The 26,247-nt window shown below is 45.1% G+C and overlaps 1 protein-coding gene across 1 annotated transcript; it reads left to right on the top strand.

The window, feature by feature from the left end:
* The first annotated feature begins 2,733 nt into the window (after positions 1 to 2,733).
* Positions 2,734 to 3,427, top strand: LOC132567620 (membrane protein BRI3-like). The gene has a single exon (XM_060233299.1). It carries the CDS (start codon positions 2,734 to 2,736, stop codon positions 3,145 to 3,147), a length of 414 nt encoding a protein of 137 aa, XP_060089282.1. The 3' UTR covers positions 3,148 to 3,427.
* Positions 3,428 to 26,247: the final 22,820 nt, after the last annotated feature.

Raw genomic sequence — 26,247 nt, 5'->3', positions numbered from 1 at the left:
ACTTTGGCATTTCCTGAGTGCTTGTAATTGTGAGTCTCTTTCCTTTGTATTCAAAACGTAAAGCTTCTGGAAATATTAATCTATACTTCATTTTCTCTCAGCTTTTCTGTCAGTTTTTTATACAGTCTCCTGTTGTTGATGACTTTTCTTGGCAATTCTTTCATAATTCTTATGTTGCTGCCATCCACCTCCAATGTATTTTCAAATTGTTTACTCAGAATCTTTCCCACTATATCTCTTGTCACAAATCTTACTACCACATCTCTTAGTAATTTGTTTTTTCTGGCATAGTCCGAATTTACCCTGTAAATGTAGTCATAAAAATAACTGGTTTCATCTGGGTCTTTATCCAAGAATTCAGCAATGATTTTTATTATATATATACTTAAATCACTCAGCAGATTCAGGCACCTCTCTCAACCATATCTGATTTTTCATTACTTTACAGTCTTGTAGCAATGGTTTCCCCTGCATTTTTTGTATAGTGGAATCCACTGTATCTATTCTCAAATCTTGGCCTTTCACCTTTTCTTCCACCTCCTGCACTTTCTTTGACGCTGCTTAAGAGTCTTTTCTAAGATCTTCAGTTTCTTTTTTAATTTCTTTTTTAACTGGATTCAATGTCTTTTTTATTTCCTTCTTACTTTCTGTTAACGATTCTGTGATGGAAAGCAATGGGTTAACCATAAACTGAAGACGCACAGGGCTGCGTCAGGTGACCTGAGGGTGGGGGCAAAGTGCTCAGAGCTCTCAGGGAGGGAAAAGAAGTTGAGGGAGAGAAGCTGCTGAGGCAGTGAGTCAGTCAGTTGGTGTCTGACAGAGTTGGTGCCTGTCAGAAGTCTGTCAGTGTTGGGGCCTGACAGAGACTGAGTGGGTCAGTTTGTGCCTGACCGAGGCTGAGAGGACAGCTGATCCTGTGAAGGAGCTTGAGGCAGAGACGGGGAAGTCTTCCAGAGGCTGCAAGCTCGACAAAACCAGCCAAGAGGGCTGTGTGTGTGTGAGTCAGTTAAGACCAGAATGGTCACAGACACCTAGAGACTACTCTGAAGATCTAGTGAGGAGGTTGAGGGAGTGGATGTGGGTCTGAGACACCAAGAGGGCTGAGAGGAGAGACTCCAGTCGAGGGGTGAGACTTGACACATCAATCCCAAGAGGCCAGACCTTGGCTAGAGGTGGAGAGTGAGTTATAGGGAAACTGTGGACTGTGTAACTGTGAGAGACTCCAAGAAAGTAAAATACCCCGAAGAGACTGAAATAAAGAGGTCCAGTGAGGCCGTGAGGCGGGCGCTGCTATAATTGGTGGCAGCGGTGGGATTTCGAAGAAAAACCCCAAAATAAGTGTCACTAAGACACACAGAAAGTAGAGGGACACTGCAGTAAAGGAATTAAGAAAGTTTTGTGAAAAATTCCTGTCAGAGATGGCTCCTCCTAAGAGAACTACCACAGCCACGGGGGATGGGCAGACACAAGAAGAGATTCCTGAGGAGAATCCTAGTCAGAGCATAGAGGCTATGAAAATACAGTTGGAATTGGCCAGAATAGAAGCAGAAAAAGAAATTCAGATGGCCAAAATTCAAGCAGAAAGAGAGAAAGAATTGCAAATGGCTAGGCTGGAATCAGAAAACAGAGAGAAAGAATTGCAAATGGCTAGCCTGGAATCAGAAAGAGAGGATAGAGAACGCAGAGAGAGGGAAGCGGAAAGAGCGAGAGAACATGAGAAAGAAATGTACAGTTTGAAACTTCAGGAGATTCAGGGAAGGCCAGAGTTTCAACGTGATACTAGAAATGAGAGGCGCCTCACAGTAGAACAAAAGAAATTCCCCAAGTACCAAAAAGGGGATGATGTAGAAGCTTTTTTGTTTAATTTTGAAAGAACCTGTAAGGATTTAAGAGTTGCTGATGAGGACAGAATGATTTATTTGAGACCTCAGATCTGTGGAGAGTTGAGTGAAATCTACTCTGAACTGAGGGATGAGGAAACTTCTGACTATCAATTGTACAAGGAAAGGGTCAGAGTCCGCTTTGGCTTAACAGCAGAGCAAAGCAGAAAAAAATTTAGAGAAATCAGAAGAAAGCCTGGAGAAACATACTCTCAACTAGGTTGTCGGTTAGACAGAGCCCTTAACAGATGGGTTGAAGGGAGTAAAGTTTCCACATTAGAAGACCTGGGGTGAGGTCACACTTACATTAAATCCATCAGCAACCCATCTTTAAAGCGCCGTTATTTCGTATGTCAGATAATCCGCCGCATCCTGTTTCCCGATCAGACAGCTGCTGTTCCTTTACTGTTCCGATGGCATGCTGTGTTGATCCCGTCCCCTGCTCGATCACACAGCGCCCTCCGGAACTTCTTTCAGATGGCGGCAATCCGCATTAGCGCAGGCGCAGTGCTGGGCTAACAGAGGGTGTGTTTCTGCTGAGAGCATGCACGTTTGCAGTAGCGGGGTTTCCGGCTATTTAAACCTTTTTTTTTTGTTTCCCCGGCAGCTCTATCGATATATCGTTGTGTCGATATATCGTTGTCTGCCTTGCGGGGCGTGTGCGGGGTGGGATCTTTTTGCAAGCGCCGGTTATTATTTTATATTATTTTATTTTGCAAGCTCTCCAGCTCTAGCGCTGCTCCCTGGGCGCCTCCTGCCTTTCCTCCCGTTGCAAAAGCCGGGTGCAAAAAGTTGGCTCAGCAACGTTTGCCGATTCTCTGGCTTGGGGAGGGCGGCTCGCCCTGCCTGAGCAATGGACAATAAGCCCCTCTTGCAAGACAGACCCCCCGCCTACAGCCCGGCCGCCCAGGGAGGCGGCTACGAGTATGGGCAGCAGGGGGGCTACGGGACCATCCCTTCAGTCCAGCCGGGCTTTCAGCCACCGCCCTACACGTACCCCACGGGGTCCCCCGCAGCCTACGCTGTTCCTTCTGCTGCTTCTCCGCATGCCTACCCCAACACCACCTACACGATAATCCAACAACCTACAACCACTACCTTGGTTGTAGTAGTAGGTGGCTGCCCAGCATGCAGAGTCGGAGTCCTGGAAGACACTTTCACCTGTCTCGGCGTCTTTTGCGCGATTGCCTTTTTCCCTATCGGAATTCTTTTCTGCCTTGCGTTGAGGCAACGGAGATGCCCTAACTGCGGGGCGACGTTTGGTTAAGGGCTCCATCGACGACACAGACGCACAGAGGCTTTTGGGGAGCCGTAACTGTATTGTAGAACCTTTTCTCCCTCCCTGCCCCCCCCCAATGTAAATGCCATGTACAATCACGTTGATGCTTCAGAGCTGATTTTGTATAAGTGTGACGAAGTGAAATCTTTTGCATGCAAAAGCTGTTCCAGGGGCATGTCTAATGCAGGGCGCGAAATCCTTACCCGGCTTCTTGTTTAAATGCACCTTTTGAAAAAAATTAAATAAAAATGGCTCTTTTTTTTTTGCACTACTTTTCGGAAAAGATTGCCTCACATGCTGGAAATCTCGATACTCGCATATCGAGATTTCGATATATCGCTATTACGCAATAAACTAAAATATATAAAAAAAAAGGCCGGGCACGCACGTTTCGGAAGCCCCCCCCCCGCTAATAAGCAATTTTTTCGAGTTCCTTCCTTCGATGGCGCAGTGATATGCATTTTGTTTGTGGCGGGAAGCTGGAAGCGGGAAGCGCTGCTGTGACTCAGCAACGATTGCCCGTTCAGATGCTCCAGAGCGCTCAGGAAGCGCTCAGGAAGCGTCTTGTTCCGGATTAAAAGCAGTAGCAAATTAATCCGCGAGCAAGGCGCATCAGCGTGGAACGGGCACGGGCTAAGCACGCTTCACAGATGTGGACGTGTGAACGTCCGGGTAAAATCCGACATGCTTGCGGGCTCAACTCATGCCCGTAGCGGGGTTTTTTGGACGTCTGACCGCACCCCTGAAAAACTTAGTGGGCTTGGAACAGTTTTATAACCAAGTCCCCTCTCAGTATAGGTGGGTTCTGAGAGACAAGAAATTGAAGACAGTAGAAGAAGCAGCTATGATTCTAGATGAGATTGAATCAGATCTAGGGAGATCAATGTGGACTGCTCCAACTAAAAAACCCCGAGTCTGGAACTCTCCAGAGAAGTCTGGGGCGGGTAACAACAGCCCTGCAAAGTGGTCCAGTCCACCTCCTTACAGAAAGACTCAGGCTGCTTGTTTCCAATGTGGGGGAATAGGGCACTATGCCAGATTTTGCCCAGAAAAAGGAAAAAAGACCCCACCAGCCAAGACAGTTAAAATGGTGCAAGGTCAACAGAAAGAAGTAGAAACAAACCCCTCACTTCCAGAGAACACACCACCAGAAAGACCCACTAGTGTTCTGAAAGTGTGGAAGGTACAGGAAAGCTTGAGTGAGGAGTATACTGAGACTGTGACAGTAAATGACAAGGAAGTCAAGGCTTATAGGGACACAGGGGCGCAGGTTTCCCTGATACAGCCAGGATTAGTAAAAAGTCATCAGTATTTGCCTGGGAAATCTTACACCATAAAAGGCATTAAAGGACCTGCATTTGAAGTGGCCCTAGCAGAAGTTCCTATCAAGTATAGAGAGTTCCAAGGTGATTGGATTGTGGGAGTCCTGAGTGACATAGGAACATCGCTTTTATTGCGCAATGATTTAGCTTCTGAATTAAAGAGACAGCAAGCTAATCCTGTAAACATTGTTACAAGAAGCAGACCCCAGCCGGTGCCTGAGGTGTTGGTACAGCAACCAGCAGAAGAAGAGGAAACAATGTTGCAGACCATCCCTGCTGCAGAATTCCTCAGAGAACAGCAACAAGATGACAGCCTGAAGGAACTATGGCAGAGAACTGGGGTGAGTGATACTGAGATCACAATTGAACACCCATGCCAATTTAAAGTGATAGACCAGAAACTATACCGGGTGGCCTTAAAAAGAAAACATAACATAGTATGGGAAAGAAAGAAGCAATTAGTCCTGCCAAGAAAGTATAGGATGCAAGTGTTGGATTTGGCTCATGCATCACCCATGGCCTCTCACCTTGGCATCAATAAGACAAGGGACCGAGTGCAAGAACGGTTCTTTTGGCCAAATATGGGCAAGGACATAAGGGCTTTTTGCAAATCGTGTCAAGCCTGCCAAATGGTGGGGAAAGCTCTAGACAAAACTAAGGGTCTATTACAACCAGTCCCTATAGTCACAGAAGCCTTTGGGAAGATAGGAGTAGATATTGTTGGTCCTATCTCCAGAGTGACCAGAAGGGGAAACAAGTACATCCTTACCATCGTAGATTATGCCACCAAGTTTCCAGAAGCGGTTCCACTTAAGGACATTGAGGCAAAGACAGTGGCAGAAGCCCTATTGAATGTGTTTTCAAGATTGGGTTTTCCAAAAGAGATGGTGACTGATTTAGGCACCACATTTATGTCAAATGTGATGCAAGAATTGTTAAGAGCTTGTGGAATCCGGCATGTGACCACAACAGCATACCACCCACAAGCAAATGGACTCAATGAAAGGTTTAATGGCACCCTGAACCATATGCTAAAGACTTACGCATACAAGCATCCCAACGATTGGGACCAGAGGTTGCAACACCTGCTCTTCGGGTACAGGGAGGTACCCCAAGAAAGTTCCGGGTTCAGCCCATTTGAACTGTTGTATGGAAGGCAAGCCAGAAGACCCCTTGATGTTCTGAAAGAGGCGTGGTCCGGGAACGAGGACATCCAGGAGACAGATGTCATCTCTTACCTACACGAACTACAACAGCATCTGCAGGAGGTGAGGACGGCTGCTGCAGACAACATGAGAAGATCGCAACGACGGCAGAAGCAGTGGTATGACTCCAAATCCAGAGACAGAGAGTTCAAGCCAGGAGACAGAGTACTGGTGTTGAAGCCCAGGAAGAAGAACAAGTTAGACGTGGCCTGGGAGGGACCTTATACCATCGCCCATAAGGTCTCCAATGTGAACTATGTAGTGAACTTAAGTGAAGATGGTGAACAATGTAAAGTGTTCCATGTAAACATGTTAAAACCTTATTTTGACAGGAGTAATTTGGTTTTAATTGCTAAGAAGGGAGAGTGTGCGGAAACTGAATTGTCGGGTTGGGGGAAAATATCCCAGGAAGAGACCATTAATGAGGTTCAGTTCGCCCCTTCTCTTAATGGAGAACAAAGAGGCCAATTACAAACAATCTTGGGAAGGTACAAAACAATTTTTTCAGATGTACCAGGTAAGACAAACCTAGCGTGTCACAAGATTGACACAGGGGATTCGAGGCCTGTGGCACTCCAACCGTATAGAGTGACTGGCCCGAATGCCAAATATGTACAGCAGGAGGTAGAAGAAATGTTGAAATTGGGTTTGATTGTACCATCAGAAAGTCCGTGGGCCTCACCTGTAGTCCTAGTACCCAAACCGGACAAAACCATGAGGTTTTGTGTGGACTACAGAAGATTGAATAAGATCACAGTACCGGATGTGTATCCAATGCCTCGCATAGATGAGTTGGTCGAGACAATTGGAGCTGCCAATTTCATTACCACCTTAGATTTGACAAAAGGTTATTGGCAGGTAGCTATGGATCCTAAGGATCAGCAGAAAACAGCTTTTGTAACCAAAGAGGGACTCTTTGAGTTTACTGTATTACCATTTGGGTTAAGGAACGCTCCCTCCACGTTCCAAAGATTAATTGATAAGATGTTAGTGGGACTGAAAGAATTTGCTCTTGCATATATTGACGATATTGCTATTTACAGTGCTACATGGAAGGAACACTTGCAGCATGTGGCCATTGTGTTACAACGAGTGAAAGATGCGGGTCTCACCATCAAAGCATCTAAGTGTCAACTTAGTTGAGTATTTAGGGCATGTGCTAGGAGGAGGTAAGATCAAAGCAGATTGGGGAAAGGTGCAAGCCATACATGAGTGGCCCAGACCCAAAACCAAGAAACAAATTCGAGCGTTTTTGGGCGTAGTAGGATACTACAGAAGGTTCATACCTGAGTTTAGCACGATAGCAGCACCGCTATGTGAGTGCACCAAGAAAAAGAACCTGATCCAGTAAACTGGAATGCAGAGTGTCAAAAAGCTTATGAACATCTGAAAGTGGTTCTGACCACTGAACCAGTGTTGAGAACTCCAGAGTTTTCAAAGGAGTTTACCCTCTTTACTGATGCATCTAATGTTGGGGTAGGTGCAACACTAAGTCAGCAAGGAGAGGAAGGACTGTATCATCCAGTTCTGTATTTGAGTAGAAAGTTATTGGACCGAGAGCAACACCTCTCAGTAATTGAAAAAGAGTGTTTAGCGATTGTGTGGGCAATAGGTAAATTGAAACCATACCTATGGGGAAGGAAGTTTACACTGGCCGTTTTCCCACTCACGTTTTACTGGCGCCACGACCATCCTGACGCCGGCGAATCTGCCTGGATTTCGCAACAGAAGCGCCGGCGCTCCCAGAAGCGCCGGCGCTTTCCGTCGCTAAGCCAGCGCAAACATTTTCCTGCATCTTTGCGATTTCCGTTTGCGCTGGCTTAGCGACGGAAGTAGCCGGCGCTTCTGGGAGCGCCGGAGCTTCTGATGCGAAATCCAGGCAGATTCGCCGGCGTCAGGATGGTCGTGGCGCCAGTAAAACGTGAGTGGGAAAACGGCCACTGTGTACAGATCATTCTCCCCTGAAATGGTTGAACCAGGTTAAAGATACGAACAGCAAACTCATAAGGTGGAGTTTACAGCTCCAAGATTACAACTTTGACATCCAGCATATCCCTGGGAAGCAAAATGTGATAGCAGATGCACTATCAAGAAGAATGTAAAATTTTAAAAGTCTGTATGTATGGTAATGTTATAGAAGAAATTAGTCTGTATAACTGATGAAGAATGCATATAATTTTGAAGTTGGGGTTATAACAAAAGTGTGGTGTTATAATATAGTGTAACCCAAGCAAGTGTGCCCATGTCCCATTGCTCAGCAAAAGGCTGAGACCTTTTGCCTTGCGCAATGTCTCAAAAGGGGGAGGGACATGTGATGGAAAGCAATGGGTTAACCATAAACTGAAGACGCACAGGGCTGCGTCAGGTGACCTGAGGGTGGGGGCAAAGTGCTCAGAGCTCTCAGGGAGGGAAAAGAAGTTGAGGGAGAGAAGCTGCTGAGGCAGTGAGTCAGTCAGTTGGTGTCTGACAGAGTTGGTGCCTGTCAGAAGTCTGTCAGTGTTGGGGCCTGACAGAGACTGAGTGGGTCAGTTCGTGCCTGACCGAGGCTGAGAGGACAGCTGATCCTGTGAAGGAGCTTGAGGCGGAGACGGGGAAGTCTTCCAGAGGCTGCAAGCTCGACAAAACCAGCCAAGAGGGCTGTGTGTGTGTGAGTCAGTTAAGACCAGAATGGTCACAGACACCTAGAGACTACTCTGAAGATCTAGTGAGGAGGTTGAGGGAGTGGATGTGGGTCTGAGACACCAAGAGGGCTGAGAGGAGAGACTCCAGTCGAGGGGTGAGACTTGACACATCAATCCCAAGAGGCCAGACCTTGGCTAGAGGTGGAGAGTGAGTTATAGGGAAACTGTGGACTGTGTAACTGTGAGAGACTCCAAGAAAGTAAAATACCCCGAAGAGACTGAAATAAAGAGGTCCAGTGAGGCTGTGAGGCGGGCGCTGCTATAGATTCCTTTATTATTTTTACCATTCTTGCCTCCATAGCATCCATTGCCTCCTGCCATTTAGCCATTTTTGCTTCTTCAAGGGACCCAGCCCTCGTTCGAATCTGCTTTGCTCCTGATTTATGCACAGACATCACTGCCTGCCCACTGCTAAAATAGGCTCCAAAGTTGACCTCATGAATTTAGTTTTCAGTTGCACAGTCTTATAGATTGGACCATGCCCTTTTAAATGAGCTATTCCCTGAGGCTCCTAAGTCCAGATATTAATTTTTTAAAGTTTTATTTACTTCAAAATGGCATCCGCAGCTTTTCTGTCCCTTTAAAAAAGTTTTTCCTTTTTTCTCCTGAACTGTGCCAAAATTGATTCAAAGCATATAATCCAATAGATTTCACCTTTTAATGATAATATCTGCCAGCTCCACTATTTTTTAAAGTTCCATTTTCTTTTAAATAATTTTTAAAATTTTGACCTTCTTTTAATGGCCGCCGGTACTTCTCTATGATTTATAGTCCTAGAGAGGTCTGGGAGGCTTGCAATTTTTTCTTCTCTTAATGGCTTCTTCCTTCCTTTCTTGCCATGAAGTCTCGTTTTCAATGGTTAAGAAGTCTCGCGTTGTTTCTATGACGCCATTTCCTGTGACGTCTTCACCAAGTCTGCAGTTCTATTTCATCCCTCACTGGCAGTCTTTAAGCAGCAGCTGGACAAACACTTGTCAGGGATGCTCTAGACCAGGGGTGTCAAACGTGCAGCTCGGGGGTCGGATTAGGCCCCTGGAGGGTTCCTGTCAGGCCCACAAACAAGTCTGCTTTCTTTTCCCTCTCTCTTGCTTCCTTCTGTGTCACAGCTTGCTTTACCTGGCTTGCTCAACTGCACAGGAGCTACAGAGGAAAGCCTCTATTTTTGCCATTGGCTGAGGCTCCTCCCTTGGGGAGGAAGTAGGGAGGGAGAGCTTCCTTTGCCAGGCTCTCTCAATTGCACAGCAGAGCTACTGAGCCAAGTCTCTTTTCCTTCTATTGGCTGAGGCTCTGCCCCCTCCTCATCCCCTGGGGAGGGAGGGAAAGAGCCAGAGCTTCCTTTGCCCAGTTCTTTAGATCACATGGGTGAGATACAAAATCTTTAACTGTGTCTGTCTGTGTCCTTTATAAAGTTTATATCTCCACTACCTTGCATTACATTTTATGACACACGTGGCCCAGTCCGACAAGGTCTCATTTATGTCCTTGGAGGTTTTTAAACAGAGGCTAGATGACCATCTGACAGCAATGAGGATCCTGTGAATTTAGGAGGAGGTATTTGTGAGTTTTCTGCATTGTGCAGGGGGTTGGACTAGATGAACCTGGAGGTCCTTTCCAACTCTATGTCAGTTCTGGCCCTCATAACAAATGAGTTGGACACTCCTGCTCTAGGCTGATCCTGTATTGAGCAAGAGGTTGGACTAGATGGCATTTATGGCCCCTTCCAACTCTGTGATTCTATGATTCTAGATCTGAATACCCATTCCAGCAAATAATCTTGTATTATTTTAACATCTGGGTGTCCCCCAACCCACAGAATGGACTACTGTGTAATAAGAAAAGGGTTACCCCCACCCCATGCCTTGATCCAAATTGGGCCATCACACAGTTGCTTTTTACAAAGAAAAACACTTGAGAACCCTGAATGCAGAACTTTGAGGATTTTCTCAAGTTGATTATGTAATAGAATAACACAGGTACAGGTTTACACCCTCTTCTGCTGTCTGTGAGAAGATGACCTAAAATCTTAACATCTGCTGGATGTGACAAACTCATAGATCAATCTTTTAAAAAAAGTTTAATGTTTTAAAAAAAAAGTTTAAAAGGGAGAGCCAGTTTGGTGTAGTGGTTAAGTGTGCGGACTCTTATCTGGGAGAACCGGGTTTGATTACCCACTCATCTACTTGCACCTGCTAGCATGGCCTTGGGTCAGCCATAGCTCTGGCAGAGGTTGGAGAAAGTAGAGAAAGAAGTACTTTTCTCCCTTTCTCACAATATAAGAACTCGTGGGCATTCGATGAAATTGCTGAGCAGACAGGTTAAAATGGATAAAAGGAAGTACTTCTTCACCCAAAGGGTGATTAACATGTGGAATTCACTGCCACAGGAGGTGGTGGCGGCCACAAGCATGGCCACCTTCAAGAGGGGGTTAGATAAAAATATGGAGCAGAGGTCCATCAGTGGCTATTAGCCACAGCGTGTGTGTGTGTGTGTGTGTGTATATATATATATATATATATATATATATATATATATATATATATATATATATATATATATATATATATATATATATATTTGGCCGCTGTGTGACACAGAATGTTGGACTGGATGGGCCATTGGCCTGATCTAACATGGCTTCTCTTATGTCCTTGAAAGGGCATCTGCTGTGAGAGCCCTCTCCAGCCCCACCCACCTAACAGGGTGTCTGTTGTGGGGGAAGAAGGTAAAGGAGATTGTGTGCCGCTCTGAGACTCTTCAGAGTGGAGGGCGGGATTTAAATCCAGTATCTTCTTCTTCTTGATTGTTTGGTTATTCCCTGTCCCAACTGGCCTCTCTCATTTTGTAAATGTGATAGAAAAAGCTATGCCAAATCTATAGCCGGCCGTTAGCCAAATGTACAGCAATTTGTACCAAATGAGGATCAAGCCCTGCCTTTGAAAACAGGCATTTACCCATTTAACCTTTTCAATGACCGCTCAGGATGAGAGAAGGAAACCAAATGAATCAGATAAAATGGAACCAAAACACTTTCCTGCAATTCAGACTGAGATCCCAATTGTTCCTAATTGTCTTCATTAGTCATATTCCTTGTAACAAACCAGAACATCACTGACAGATCAGGTTGTGATGGGTCATAACAATGATTCACCAACGTAGGAGAATTCACAGGAGATCTGGTATTATTTTGAAAAATGAAGTTGGGGGTGAAACATTATTCGATGCCATTGTTTAAAATGTCACCTCTTGAGGACTGCCTGAGATCACAAATTGGGGGTATGCTCCTTAAACAATGGTAGTGACATCACTAGTTGAGGAAATTAGGTTAAATGTAAATGCAATCATTCCCATATGGAAATGACAATCATGTCTCAGGCATTGACAATTATGACAAAGCACATGAGCTCTTGCACAGCTTGGTGACCCCCATGCTTTTCTTCTGCCCTAGTTTATACACTTGTTCAGTTGGTTGAATGCAAGTTGAATACTGTCCACGTTACATCCTACTGATTGCTCATGCCCCAGAGTGATGGATGAAACTGGTTTAAAATTGATACTTTGCTCTTGATAGTCTTTTTAAAATCCCTGCCAGGGCTGACATACAATACTAGTGTGTGTGCATGTGGGGAGGGGGATTTAAACTGCCAGACGAAGGACCATGGCCCCTATCCAAGCATTCCCCTTTCAGCTTCTTAAAAAATATAGGCAGCTGGATATCCGATCTTTGATCTCCAGTGATTCATCTAATTAAATCCTTAGCAGAAATAAAAGGTATCTCACTCCATAACATATCAATAAAATAATGATACCAAATATGATCACTATTGGGGATGCCTTTAAAAAACCAGTCTTCTCACATCTGTAGGGTGATTACTTATGTAGGGATCATCTCAATGGAGCTGGTTGCTCAGGATGCCACTACAAGTCTTGCAGCTTAATCAAAATGGCTGAACTTAGTTTCAATGCAGAAAAGGACTGATGGAGATGCTGCAGTGTGGTACTCATTCATAAATTTAATAAATATATACTTCAGTAGCAATATAAATTATTTTAGAGACCATTTTTGTATGTGTGATCTTGTAAAGCATATTCTTGCTTGAAATAATTTACAACTGTTGGAACATACTGTATATATTCAACCAAAAAAAGGAAAAGAAGCAACACTCATCCTTATTAAAAGATGACAGGGAAATGGCAGAGAAGCTGAATGCATTTTTTGCCTCTGTCTTCATTGTGGAAGATGGGAGGTGCTTGCCCACTCTAGAACTGCTGATTTCAGAAGGGGTGTTGAAAGCCCTGAGTCAGACTGAGGTGATAAGAGCGAAGGTCCTACGACTGATGGACAGATTAAAAACTGACAAATCACCAGGCCCAGATGGCATACATCCAAGAGTTCCAAAAGAACTCAAATGTGAACTTGTGGATCTCCTAACAAAAATGTGCAATTATTAAAATCCACCACCATTCCTGAGGACTGGAAGGTAGCTAATTTTACCTCCATCTTTTTAAAAAGTTCCAGAGGAGATCCGGGAAATTACAGGCTGGTCAGTTTAACGTTAATTCCAGTTAGGTCGGGGGAATCTGTTATTAAAGATAGAATTAGTAGGCACATAAATAAACAAAAGGTTATTGAGGAAGAATCAGAATAGATTCTGTAAGGGAAGATCTTGTCTCACTAACCTGTTAGATTTCTTTGAGGGGGTAAACAAACATATGGACAAGGGTGACCCAAAATATATTGTTTAACTAGACTTCTAGAAAGCTTTTGATAAAGTTCCTCATTAAAGGCTCCTCAGTAAACTTAGCAGTCATGGGATAAGAGAATCTCTTGTGGATTAAAACTAGTTAGTTAACAGCAAACAATGAGTGAGTATAAATGGGCAATTTTCACAGTGGAGGGTGGTAAACTGTGGGGTAGCACAGGGCTCACTTTTGGGTCTGGTGCTTTTTCAACTTTTTCATTAATGATATGGAGTTGGGAGTAAGCACTGAAGTGGCTAAGTTTGTGGATGACACTAAGTTATTCAAAGTGGTGAGAACCAGGGAAGATTGTGAGGCACTCTAGAGGGATTTGTCAAGGCTGAGTGAGTGGGCATCAACATGGCAAATGAGGTTCAACATGGGCAACTGCCAAGTAATGCACATTGGAGACCAAAAAACCCTAACTATAAATACATGATTATGGGATCCAAACAGGCAGAGAATGACCAGCAGAGACCTTCGAGTTATGGTAGATACCCACTGAAAATGCTGTCTCAGTGTGCAACAGCCATAAAAAAAAGGCAAATGCTATGCTGAGGATTATCAGGAAGAGATTTGAAAATAAATCAATCAGTATCATGATGCCCCTATATAAATCAATGGTGCAGCCTCATTTGGAATACCATGTACAGCTCTGGTCCCTGCACTTCAAAAAAGACATTATAATACTAGGATAAGTACAGAAAAGGGCTACTAAAATAATTAAGGGGATGGAACACTTTCCCCATGAAGAAAGATTAAAGAGGTTAGGGCTCTTTAGCTTGGAGAAATGGAGGGGTGAAATGACAAAGTTATGCATGATATAGAGAACGTAGAGAAAGAAGTAGTTTTCTCATTGTCTCACAATACAAGAACTAATAGGCACTCAATGAAATTGCTAAGCAGATAAAAGGAAGTATTTCTTCACCTAGTAATTAACACATTGAATTCACTGCCACAAGAAGTGATAGTGATAGTGGCTACAAGCATAGACAACTTCAAGAGGAGCTTCAAGAGGAGCAGAGGTCCATCAGTGGCTATTAGCCATAAGGTACGTCTGGGGCAGTGATGGTCTGCCTTTTTGGAGCTTGTGGGAGGGCTTTTGAAGTTCTGGCCCTACTAGTGAACCTCCTGATGGAACCTGGAACCTGGTTTTTGGCCAGTGTGTGACACAGTGTTGGACTGGATGGGCATTGGCCTGATCCAACTTGGCTTCTCTTATATTCTTATGTACCTACCAGCATCACAGAGCAGACAGAAAGGTGAGGGGGGGGGTCCCTTGCCATGTGTGTGTGTGTGGTGGCCAAACTGCAGCTCAGGAGCCACATGTGGCTCTTCCAAACATAATGTGTGGCTCTCAAAACCCCTACCACCCTGTTGGCTGGCTTGGAGAAGGCATATCTCTCTTTAAATCACTTATCCAAGCCAAGCCTGCCAGCAGCTTGGAGAATGTATTTAAAGGTGCTTTTCCCCACCTCTCCCTCCCTCCTCATTCCCTCAATCTATTTTCCTTCCTTCCTGTCTTGCAGCTCTCAAACATCTGATGTTCATGTCTTTTGACACTTAAACATCTGAGGTTTGGCCACCTCTGTAACCTGTCTGGTAAAGAGGAAAAAATAGATTCCTGTCAAACATGGAAAAATGGCATATTATTTATATATGATTTGTGTCTGCTGTGCCATATTCTTTGGTTTATTGAGTTACCATAAGCCACATTCTGCATACTTTGTCTGAAAAAGGAGACCCTTCCTTCTTCCTGTCTGAAATTTAGCAGGAGAGTTACATCCTGCTAAAAAAGTTGCAGCCAGAAATATAATCTGCCTTTAATTGCACACAAACTGGCATTGATTCTTCTATCTGTCTGAAATTGTCAGGAAGATTGTCCTTTGGGTGAGAGTGGTACAATCCCTGAGAATTTAATCCCAGTGATACGAAAACAAAATTACAGCTGGAAATATGGATTGCCTCTAGTAGCATATGAAATAGAGGTACTTTCCCCATTAGACTGAAATTTGGCAGAGTCCAATAGTGAGAGGCACAAACATTAAAAATGACATCCCAAATGAATGGAAATGTGTTTTCTGTTCAAACCAATGGACTCAATAAGGAAAGCAATAATGAAAAGAAGCAACAAACAGAAATAAAAATGAAGCTTTAAAAAATGAAAACAGTGTTTAACACACTCATAGAGCATAACTCTCTCAACTAGGAAAAGAACAATACAGAATGTGTCTGAATTTAAACCATGATAGTTGATGAACTAAGTTTGAATCCTGTGACACCTTTAAAACCAATGAAGTTTTATTCTGGGTACAAGCCTTCCTGAAAGCTTATACTTTGAATAAAACTTCGTTGGTCGTAAAAGTGCCACTGGAGTAAAACTTTGTTCGGTTTCTTCAGAACAACATAGCTACCCAGCTAAATCTATCATGATTTTGCTATCTCTTCCTATTAACACATTAACCACTAGAGGTCACTACAAACCCATCTAAACCTAAAAAAATCTACAAAACCTTAAAAGGGGGGAGGGTGTCAGAAAATACTTTGAAGTTATCCAGCCAGTGCATTCATTAATTGCACTAGTGTCAACAACCCAGCACGGGACTCTCTTATGTTCTTATAGCCACCTTCAAGAGGGGTTTAGATAAAAATATGAAGCACAGGTCCATCAGTGGCTATTAGCCACAGTGTGTGTGTATATATAAAAATTTTTGCCACTGTGTGACACAGAGTGTTGGACTGGATGGGCCATTGGCCTGATCCAACATGGCTTCTCTTATGGACTGATTGGCTTTAAAACTTCCCCAGTAATACCAAGTGACACTTGTGGGTCCTGGGGAACTGGTAACTTGTATCACTTCTACCATGGATGCACTGCAATCCTATGATTGATACTTCTGGAGCAAACCAGGATTGACCCTCTGTCTTGCTTTACTATCCATTGGAACAAGGTGCCAGGGACTGTGTCATGGACTTAAGGTCACCAGCTGTGGGTTGGGAAATTTCTGGAGATTCAGGTGGGGTGAAGCTTGGGGAGGGTGGAATTTGGGGAGGCAAGGGACTTCAGGAGGTTATAATGCCATAAAGACCAACTTCCAAAGCAGCCATTTTTTCTGAGGTAAATGATTCTGGGGAATCTCCAGCCACCAGAATCCTATGGGGATAGGGTTGTCAAGTCCAACCCCAAAAATTCCTGGGGACTTTAGGAGTGGAGCCAGGAAACTTTCTCATTCCCTAAAATAAATAAAAAATCAGCAGTGCAGTTTCTCTGAATAGTCTTCATTACCTTGTACCCCCCAGTAATTCCAGTAAATGAAAGTGACACACACTAACAAAGCAGCCAAAATAAACAGAGTTTGCAGCATACACTTTTGTGATCTCACTGGGACTTTATGCACAGGAGCTGCTGTATTTCCAGAAAACTTCTTCAGACTAACAGAAGCAAATGAAAAGAGAGAGAGCTGAAGTTTTCCTCCATCCCATAAACAGGTTTCTATACAAAGATGTCTGAAATGAATCCAAAACAAGCTCTCTCTCTCACACACACACACTCTTACTGTCTCTGGTTCCTATACAAAGCAGGCCTGAGGCTATAGGGGGCCCAGGGGGGCATGGCCTCGCCCTACCCACCCCCTTGGACCTTTATGGCCCCTCCTTTCCCCGCCCCCCGCTCTCCCCATCGCCGGCACCAGCCCTGCTCCTCCTGCAGGGCTGCTGCCGAACCCAGCCACAGCGTTGGTGCCGCCTCCCCCGAGAACTCAGCCCACCAAAGCTGGTCAAACGATGATGATGACGCTGAAGCCTCTTCATCAACCTCATCACCCATGGCCACTTGCCTCTCCTGCTGCCCAAACTTCCCTGCCCCTGCTCCATGACCCCCGTGTGCCTTCCGCCCTTTTGCTCGCCACATTCTGCCCAGGCTAGCCCTGCCCCCAGAGCAGCAGGGACCTGCCACCTCCCCTCCCCTCCATGGTGGGGCTGCATGCACACAGGATTCTCCGGACTATGTAGCCAGCGGGGAAGAAGCGCGCCTCTAGCCGCCTGGCTAATTTGAAGCCCTGGGTAGGTAGTACAGGAGCCAGCCTCCAGGTGGGACCTGAGCAAGGTTCTCTGTTGAATAGTGGGCACACATACACAACATTCCCTTTAGTGTGAGCAAATACGCACAGGTTTTCACTGGTCTGCTGGCATTTGTCTCTGTAAATCACTTCTCCAAGTCAAGGAAAATGCATTTAAATTTGCTTGCTTTCCACCTCTTTCTCCAAATCTATTTGCTTCTGGGTTGGTGGGTGAGTGAGTGAGTGGGTGGGTGGATGGGAGGGAGGGGGAGGTGCCGTGTGGAGGGGGCGTGGCCACCAGAGAGGCAGAGAGAGTGGGGGCCACCAGAGGGGGGCCCTCCACCCTAATTTTTTTCTGTGGCCCCCCCCACTGGACTTTTCTGGCTATGGGCCTGATACAAAGACATGTTGTGACGGAAAGCTAGGGGTTAACCAGAAACTGAAGACACACAGGGCCTGCGTCAGGTGACCTGAGGGTGGGGGCAAAGTGCTTGGAGCTCTCAGGGAGGGAAAGTGGTTGAGTGACAGAAACTGCTGAGGCAGTCATTCAGTCAGTTGGTGTCTGACAGAGTTGGTGCCTGTCAGAAGTCTGTCAGTGTTGGGGCCTGACAGAGACTGAGTGGGTCAGTTCGTGCCTGACCAAGGCTGGGAGGGCAGCTGATCCTGTGAAGGAGCTTGAGACAGTGACGGGAAAGTCTTCCAGAGACTGCAAGCTCGACAAAACCAGCCAAGAGGGCTGTGTGTAAGGAACAAGTGTGAGTTAGTCAAGACCTGAATGGTCACAGACACCTATAGACAACTCTGAAGATCTAGTGAGGTGGTTGAGGGAGTGGATGTGGGTCTGAGACACCAGAAGGGCTGAGAGGAGAGACTCCAGTCGAGGGGTGAGACTTGGCACATCATTCCCAAGAGGCCAGACCTTGGCTAGAGGTGGAGAGTGAGTTATAGGGAAACGGTGAACTGAAACCTGAGAGAGACTCAAAGGAAGAAAAAGTTAATGTAAAGCCTGAAGCAACTGAGCAACGTGTTAGCCTGTGTAAATATCTCCCATATCCCCAAGTTTAAGACTTTGTGTTATAATAAATCTGTGGTTTGAGTTAAAGTTCTTAAGAGCCTATATTTTTTGGGAAAAACTACAAAGCTGCTGTGGTCCCCTACGAAGAGAATTCTATTGCCATCAGATAATAACGAAGTAAAATACCCCGAAGAGACTGAGTAAAAGAGATCCAGTGAGGCCGTGAGGCGGGCGCTGCTATACATGTGAAACCAAAGCAAGCAGAGGAACTTAGCTCTCACTCTCTCTTTCTCTCTCACAGACATGGCTCTGCTGCTGGCCCCTCCCGATGCAGCTTTCACTTCCTGCTCAAATTTAATGGCGCACACACACATTTTAAAATGCAAGGTGTTTGCAGGCTTCTGAACCTGTGGGAGATCTAAAGGCACATGCTGGCTGTGGGGGCAGGGCTTCCCCCCACTGGCCAGCTGGCCGGGGGTGGGGCGGAGCCTGGAAAACCACTGGGACCGTGGGATTGGGAAACCTATATGTCTGAGACTCTACAGCTTGTTACCCAAATAGGCTGTCTCTTGTTTAATTGGGGAAAATAGCTTAATTGGAGACACACAGAGAGGGAGTAACTGGGAATCTTCACCTATGTATACCAGGATCTTCCCCTTAGAAAACTCTTTTTTAAAAAAGTTAGGTGTTCTGCTGAAAGTTGGTTTATTAAAAAAGAAATAAAAGGATAAAACATACACCAGCACACTTAAACACATACAACAGCTGCCTAAGAGAAAATCAGGGAGGAAAGAGGGAAAGGGGTTTTTTGGGGAGGGAAGATAATATTTACCATTCTTGCAGAGGTCCTGGAGGAAGCAAATAAAATGGCCAGGGTTTCACAGGGAGAAAAGAAGAGACACCCCCCCCCCCATGTGGGGTGTAAGAACACACACACACTGGACTGGTGTCTAAGTGTGCTTTATGTAGGAATGTGCCTCAAAAACAGAGAGTAAACAATCAAGTGTGCAAATTTTGGAGGGGCCTTCCTGAGGTGTACCAAAAGTGTAAATGACTTTTGAGTTAGATTCAGGTGAGTGGCCATGTTGGTCTGAAGCGGTAGAACAAAGTGAGTTCAATGGCACCTTTAAGACCAACAAAGGTTTATTTCAAAGTGGCACCTTTGAGACATTTGTGTTTGAAGAAGTATGCTTGCACATGAATAAAAATGTGTTGGTCTCAAAGGTGGACTCAATGGACTCAAGCTTTGTTTGGGAGAACTTTCATGGGTATTCTAGAGGTGTATCCTAAAGGTGTGAATGTTCATTTGATGACTCAGGTGATTGCTGGATGGGAAAACTACCAGCTTTAAAGTGCTAATTTGAGGCAAATGCGTTGGGAGAGGAAGCGAGGATGGAGTTAGATCATAGTTTCTTGGGAAACCAACACCAATGCCTCACTAGCTGTTGCTCCACCCCTGGGCTTCTGCTTTCCCTGGCTCAAGTGATTGACTCCCTAGCAGTTGCTGCACAGCCATATTTTGACCCACAGCTCCCTCCACTTTCCCTTGTGCCTTCCTGATCGCTAAAAAATAAGATCAAGAAGACACCAGGGTGGGGGGAGGGAGTCACCCAAGTTGAAGAAGAATACTGTAGATTTATACCCCACCCTTCACTCTGAATCAGAGACTCAGAGCGGCTTACAATCTCCTATATCTTCTTCCCCCACAATAGAAACCCTGAGAGGTGGGTGGGGCTGAGAAGGCTCTCACAACAGCTGCCCTTTCAAGGACAACTCCTGTGAAAGCCATTCCAGCAGTTGTAAGTGGAGGAGTGGGGAATCAAACCTGGTTCTTCTTATCTTCCAGATAAGAATCTGCACACTTAACCACTACATCAAACTGGCTCTCTTTCCATCTTTAGCTGCTTCAACTGTGAACAAATTTATGGACAACTGTTTAATTTATGGACAACTTTATCAAGTACAAATTCAGCAACGTTTGAACTCCAAACAACAATTCTACCAAACAGAAGCAAATCTTTTAAGATTTTCCTCGGTGGGGGGGGGGGAGTCTACTTCTGCATGACCCTCTCTAAGCAAAGGCCTTGTTAAGATTACCATCTCTCCTGAGTGCTAGGTTAGCATTCATAAGGAACATACTTTCTCTGGTAGTCCTCAAACTGCAGCCTCCCCTAAGAGCCTCATTTGCCTTCTTCCTGGTATACTTCTGAAAATGTGTAGTTCCTGAAAGGTGCCAGGAATTAGGCAAGTATAACACCCACTTTCTGCTTCTGTTCAGTTGGGGCCTGAGCAGACTGAAAGAGTTCTGTAAATAAGTTGTTACCATCAAGTTAGAGTTGTTCAAAGACTGAAAGTATTTTAATATACAGATAGTAATAACACACCCATATAGTAATAACACACCCAGATAATAATAACGTCACAAAAGAGAAGGTCTCCACTTGTCCCCGGATGGAACCAGGCTGCTGGCGCTTAAAATCAAAAAGGTGGCAGAGCAGTTTTTAAACTAAATCTTGGGAGAAAGCCGACAGGAGATGAAATGTCTCTGGTTCGGGAGGACTCGTCTCAAAGAGATGAAGGGTTGGCTGCTATTTGTCTACCGGGTAACGGATCAGAGTTGTCCACTGTGATGGTGACAAGCAGTATGGACTGTCTGCCAGAGTCTCGAGGCGGCAGGAGGAAGGTGGTGGGCCTAGCTTGCCTGGGAAATTATAGATGTTTGTATGCAAATGCTAGAAGTGTTCGAAGTAAAATTGGTGAATTGGAATGCTTAGTGTTGGGAGAAAACATAGACATTGTGGGAATTTCAGAAACTTGGTGGAATGAGGAGAATCAGTGGGACACGGTGATTCCTGGATATAAGTTCTATCGGAAGCATAGGGAGGGAAGGGTTGGAGGTGGGGTGGCTCTGTATGTCAGAGAGGATATACAATCCAGTAAGACTGAGGTCAGAGAATTAGATTCACTTTTAGAAATGATTTGGGTCGAAATAGAGGGCCCAAAAGGAAATTTAACTATGGGAGTTTGTTATCGCCCACCAAATCAAAAGAGAAAGGATGATTATAATATGATGGAATGCTTAAAGACAGCGTCTAAACGTAAAAACTGTGTCGTAATAGGTGATTTTAACTACCCGCAGATTGATTGGGTCAATATGTGTTCTGGACGAGAGAAAGAGATTGAGTTTCTTGATGCTCTCAATGACTGTGCTATGGAGCAGATGGTCTCAGAACCTACCAGGGGTGGGGCGATCCTGGATTTGGTCCTAAGTAATGCGCAAGATGTGGTGAAAGATGTAAAAGTGATTGCAGTGCTTGGGAGCAGTGACCATAATGTTATTGATTTCACCGTTTGTATAAATAGGGAGTTGTCCAAAAAGACCGCCACAACCACATTTAACTTTAAAAGGGGTAAATTCTCTGAGATGAGGAGGCATGTGAGGAGGAAACTGAAAGGAAAGGTAAATACGGTCAAAACCCTTGGGGAACCTTGGAGACTATTTAAAAATATAATCCTAGAAGCTCAGATAAAATACATACCACAAGTTAGGAAAGGCACAAACAGGCATAAGAAAAGGCCTGCATGGTTAACAAACAAAGTAATGGAAGCTGTAAAAGGTATGAAGGACTCCTTTAAGCGGTGGAAAACCAGTCCAAGTGAGATTAGTAAAAGGGAACACAGGCTGTGGCAAATCAAATGCAAGACTGTGATCAGGCAGGCAAAAAGGGATTATGAGGAGCATATTGCAAAAAACATAAAGACCAACAATAAAAATTTCTTCAAATATATTAGAAGTAGGAAACCAGCCAAGGAGGCAGTGGGACCTTTGGATGACCATGGGGTAAAAGGATTACTGAAGGAGGATAGGGAAATGGCTGAGAAGCTGAATGCATTTTTTGCCTCCGTCTTCACTGTGGAAGATGAGAACTTTTTGCCCACCCCAGAACCACTAATTTTGGAAGGGGTGTTGAAAGACCTGAGTCAGATTGAGGTGTCAAAAGAGGAGGTCCTACAACTGATAGACAAATTAAAAACTAATAAGTCACCGGGTCCAGATGGCATACATCCGAGAGTTCTGAAAGAACTCAAAGTTGAACTTGTGGATCTTTTGACAAAAATCTGTAATCTTTCATTGAAATCTGCCTCCATTCCTGAGGACTGGAAGGTAGCAAATGTCACCCCCATCTTTAAAAAGGGTTCCAGAGGAGATCCGGGAAATTACAGGCCAGTCAGTCTGACTTCAATACGGGGAAAGTTGGTAGAAACCATTATCAAGGACAGAATGAGTAGGCACATTGATGAACATGGGTTATTGAGGAAGACTCAGCATGGGTTCTGTAAGAGAAGATCTTGCCTCACTAACCTGTTACATTTCTTTGAGGGGGTGAACAAACATGTGGCCAAAGGAGACCCGATAGATGTTGTTTACTTTGACTTCCAGAAAGCTTTTGATAAAGTTCCTCATCAAAGGCTCCTTAGAAAGCTTGAGAGTCATTTATTTATTTATTTATTTATTTATATTAAGATTTATACCCCGCCCTTCTCACCTAAGTGTCTCAGGGCGGCTTACAACATAATAATTAAAACAACTTCAGTTTAAAACATTTAAAATACAATTAAACCATAAATTAGTAAAAAACAAGATAGAATAAAACCGGCGGCCTATAGATACATTTTGTTTCATCCAAGATGCTTTACATTGTCAGCTAATGTCATAGGCCTGCCGGAAGAGGACTGTCTTGCAGGCCCTGCGGAATTGCCCTAGATCCCGCAGGGCCCGCACCTCTTCCGGCAGCTGGTTCCACCAATAAGGTGCCGTTATTGAGTACGCCCGATCCCTGGTGGATTTTAGACGGGCCTCCTTTGGCCCGGGGACTACCAACAGGTTTTGTGAACCTGAGCGTAGTACTCTCTGGGGAACGTGTGGGGAGAGACGGTCCCTAAGGTAGGCAGGTCCTAGGCCATATAGGGCTTTAAAGGTAATAACCAACACCTTGTACCGGACTCGGAATATTACTGGCAGCCAGTGCAGACCCTGGAGCCCCGGCCGAATGTGCTCCCATCTTGGGAGCCCTAATAACAGCCGGGCGGCAGCGTTCTGCACTAACTGCAGCTTCCGGGTCCGGCACAAGGGTAGCCCCATGTAGAGGGCATTACAGTAGTCCAGCCTCGAGGTGACCGTAGCATGAATCACTGTTGCCAGGTCGTCACGTTCCAGGAAGGGGGCCAACTGCCTCGCCCGCCTAAGATGAAAAAAAGCGGACTTGGCAGTGGCTGCTATCTGAGCCTCCATAGTCAATGAAGGCTCCAACAGCACCCCCAGGCTCTTAACCCTGCCCGACGCTGTTAATGGAGCGCCGTCAAAAACTGGCAGGGGGAGTTCCCTTCCCGGGCCGCAGCGACCCAAGCAAAGGACCTCTGTCTTCGCCGGGTTCAGCTTCAGCCCACTCAGCCTAAGCCACCTAGCCACTGCCTGTAACGCCCGGTCCAGATTTTCTGGGGCGCAGGCGGACCAGCCGTCCATAAGCAGATAGAGCTGGGTGTCATCAGCATATTGATGGCAACCCAGCTTATACCCTCGGGCCATCTGGGCAAGGGGGCGCATATAGATGTTAAATAACATCGGGGAAAGCACCGCCCCTTGAGGCATGGAGTAAAAGGACAGGTCCTCTTGTGGATCAAAAACTGGCTGAGTAATAGGAAGCAGAGAGTGAGTATAAATGGGCAGTCTTTGTAATGGAGGACGGTAAGCAGTGGGGTGCTGCAGGGCTCGGTACTGGGTCCCATGCTCTTTAACTTGTTCATAAATGATTTAGAGTTGGGAGTGAGCAGTGAAGTGGCCAAGTTTGCGGATGTCACTAAATTGTTCAGGGTGGAACCAGATAGGATTGTGAGGAACTCCAAAGGGACCTGTTGAGGCTGGGTGAGTGGGCATCAACGTGTCAGATGTAGTTCAGTGTGGCCAAGTGCAAAGTAATGCACATTGGGGCCAAGAATCCCAGCTACAAATACAAGTTGATGCGGTGTGAACTGGCAGAGACTGACCAAGAGGTAGATAACTCACTGAAAATGTCAAGACAGTTTGCGTTTGCAATAAAAAAGGCCAACACCATGCTGGGAATTATTAGGAAGGGAACTGAAAACAAATCAGCCAGTATCATAATGCCTCTGTATAAATCGATGGTGCGGTCTCATTTGGAGTACTGTGTGCAGTTCTGGTTGCCGCACCTCAAAAAGGATATTATAGCATTGGAGAAAGTCCAGAAAAGGGCAACTAGAATGATTAAAGGGCTGGAACACTTTCCCCATGAAGAAAGGTTGAAACGCTTGGGACTCTTTAGCTTGGAGAAACATCAACTGTGGGGTGACATGATAGAGGTTTACAAGATAATGCATGGGATGGAGAAAGTAGAGAAAGAGGTACTTTTCTCCCTTTCTCACAATACAAGAACTCGTGGGCATTCGATGAAATTGCTGAGCAGACAGGTTAAAACGGATAAAAGGAAGTACTTCTTCACCCAAAGGGTGATTAGCATGTGGAATTCACTGCCACAGGAGGTGGTGGCGGCCACAAGCATGGCCACCTTCAAGAGGGGTTTAGATAAATATATGGAGCAGAGGTCCATCAGTGGCTATTAGCCACAGTGTGTGTGTGTGTGTGTGTGTGTATATATATATATATAAAAAAATTTTGGCCACTGTGTGACACAGAAAGTTGGACTGGATGGGCCATTGGCCTGATCTAACATGGCTTCTCTTATGTTCTTATGTTCTTACCTTGAAAGAGAGTCACTCTCACCCCAACATTGGTCTCAGGACCAAAGTAAAAATGAATTTAAATACTAATGAGGCAATTTATAAATACCACAAAGGACTGATCATTATTTGGCCCACAAAATAGTGTGCTCAGATGCTTTTGCCCTCCCTCCATGCCCTGCCTTTTCAAATGCTGAAATAGCCATGGGCCAGGTATGACTGCTTCTGCATTTGAGAAGAGGCGGGGAGGGGAAACAAGAGGACCTCAGCCTACTGTGCTATAAGCCTGATCAGAACTGAACCCTTGCAGCATTTTAAAATTGCTTAAAGCAATTTTAAAATGGGTTGGACCGATGGGTACTGTCATGTCTAGTTTGCCCCTTAGGCAGTAGTGAGTCAGTGATGAGCACAGAAAGCAGCAAACTTTCAGCACAGCCACCCCACAGCAGTTTAAAATTACATATACCGTTTTCGCACACAGCTTAACTCACAGTCACAATCCTGTTCCCTCCGCAGAGTCTGTCGGATTTCCCACCATCTGCGCCAGAGTTACAGGAAGTGCCGTGGCTTTTGCATAGCAAATGTAAACTGGGTTTTAGCGGTTTACGTTTGCTACACAAAAGCTGCGGCACTTCCTGTAACTTCGGCGCAGATGGTGGGAAATCCGACCAGACGCTGCAGAGGGAACAGGATTGTGACTGCAAGGTAAGCTGTGTGTGAAAACGGTCATAGTGTAGTGGTTAGAATGATGGAGTAAGACCTGGGTTCAAATCTCCGGTTAATTTCTGTCAGCTACACTTATGTTGCAGGGTTTTGTCATGCTAATCGCCTTGAGCTAAAAGTGGATAGATAAATCCCATTTTAAATTATTGGCTTTCGTCCTTTGACCTTGTTCATAATTTCAGTTCACTTTGTTTAAATTGCTGGGGCTATTTTGGTGGTTTTATAGAATTCTTGCTATAAGAATTTTGTTACCAGTTAATTGTTTATAATTTTTTATTGTAATTTTAATTATTTTTATTCAAGTTAGCTGTTCCAGGAACCATTTTTTGAAAGGTAGGATATAAAAGTTTAAAACATATACAACAAATTGGCCCCTTCCCAGCCGCACTGGCAACGCCAGTCATAGGCTGGGGGCCGTGCTTTGCCCTCCCGGAAGGAGGGAGGCTGACGTCAGCTTTCCAGCCATCCGGGAGTTGGAGGAGGGGGTGTGGAGTTGGGGCTATAGAGCCCTGGCTCCCGCCTGTGCAGCGCAGTTCTCTCGTGGCTCTTGGCAGGGAGAGCCACGTCTTCTAGCGTGTCGTCTGGGGCCGA

This window comes from Heteronotia binoei, chromosome 2, assembly GCF_032191835.1.
Source record: "Heteronotia binoei isolate CCM8104 ecotype False Entrance Well chromosome 2, APGP_CSIRO_Hbin_v1, whole genome shotgun sequence".
In the NCBI taxonomy this organism is placed as follows: Eukaryota; Metazoa; Chordata; class Lepidosauria; order Squamata; family Gekkonidae; genus Heteronotia; species Heteronotia binoei.
The sequence above is the reverse complement of the archived record's forward strand: the minus strand, read 5'-3'. Positions and strand labels throughout refer to the sequence as shown.

Bases quoted from the DNA above. Each gene is read 5' to 3' on its own strand.
- LOC132567620 (XM_060233299.1), top strand. From the start codon at position 2,734: ATGGACAATAAGCCCCTCTTGCAAGACAGACCCCCCGCCTACAGCCCG.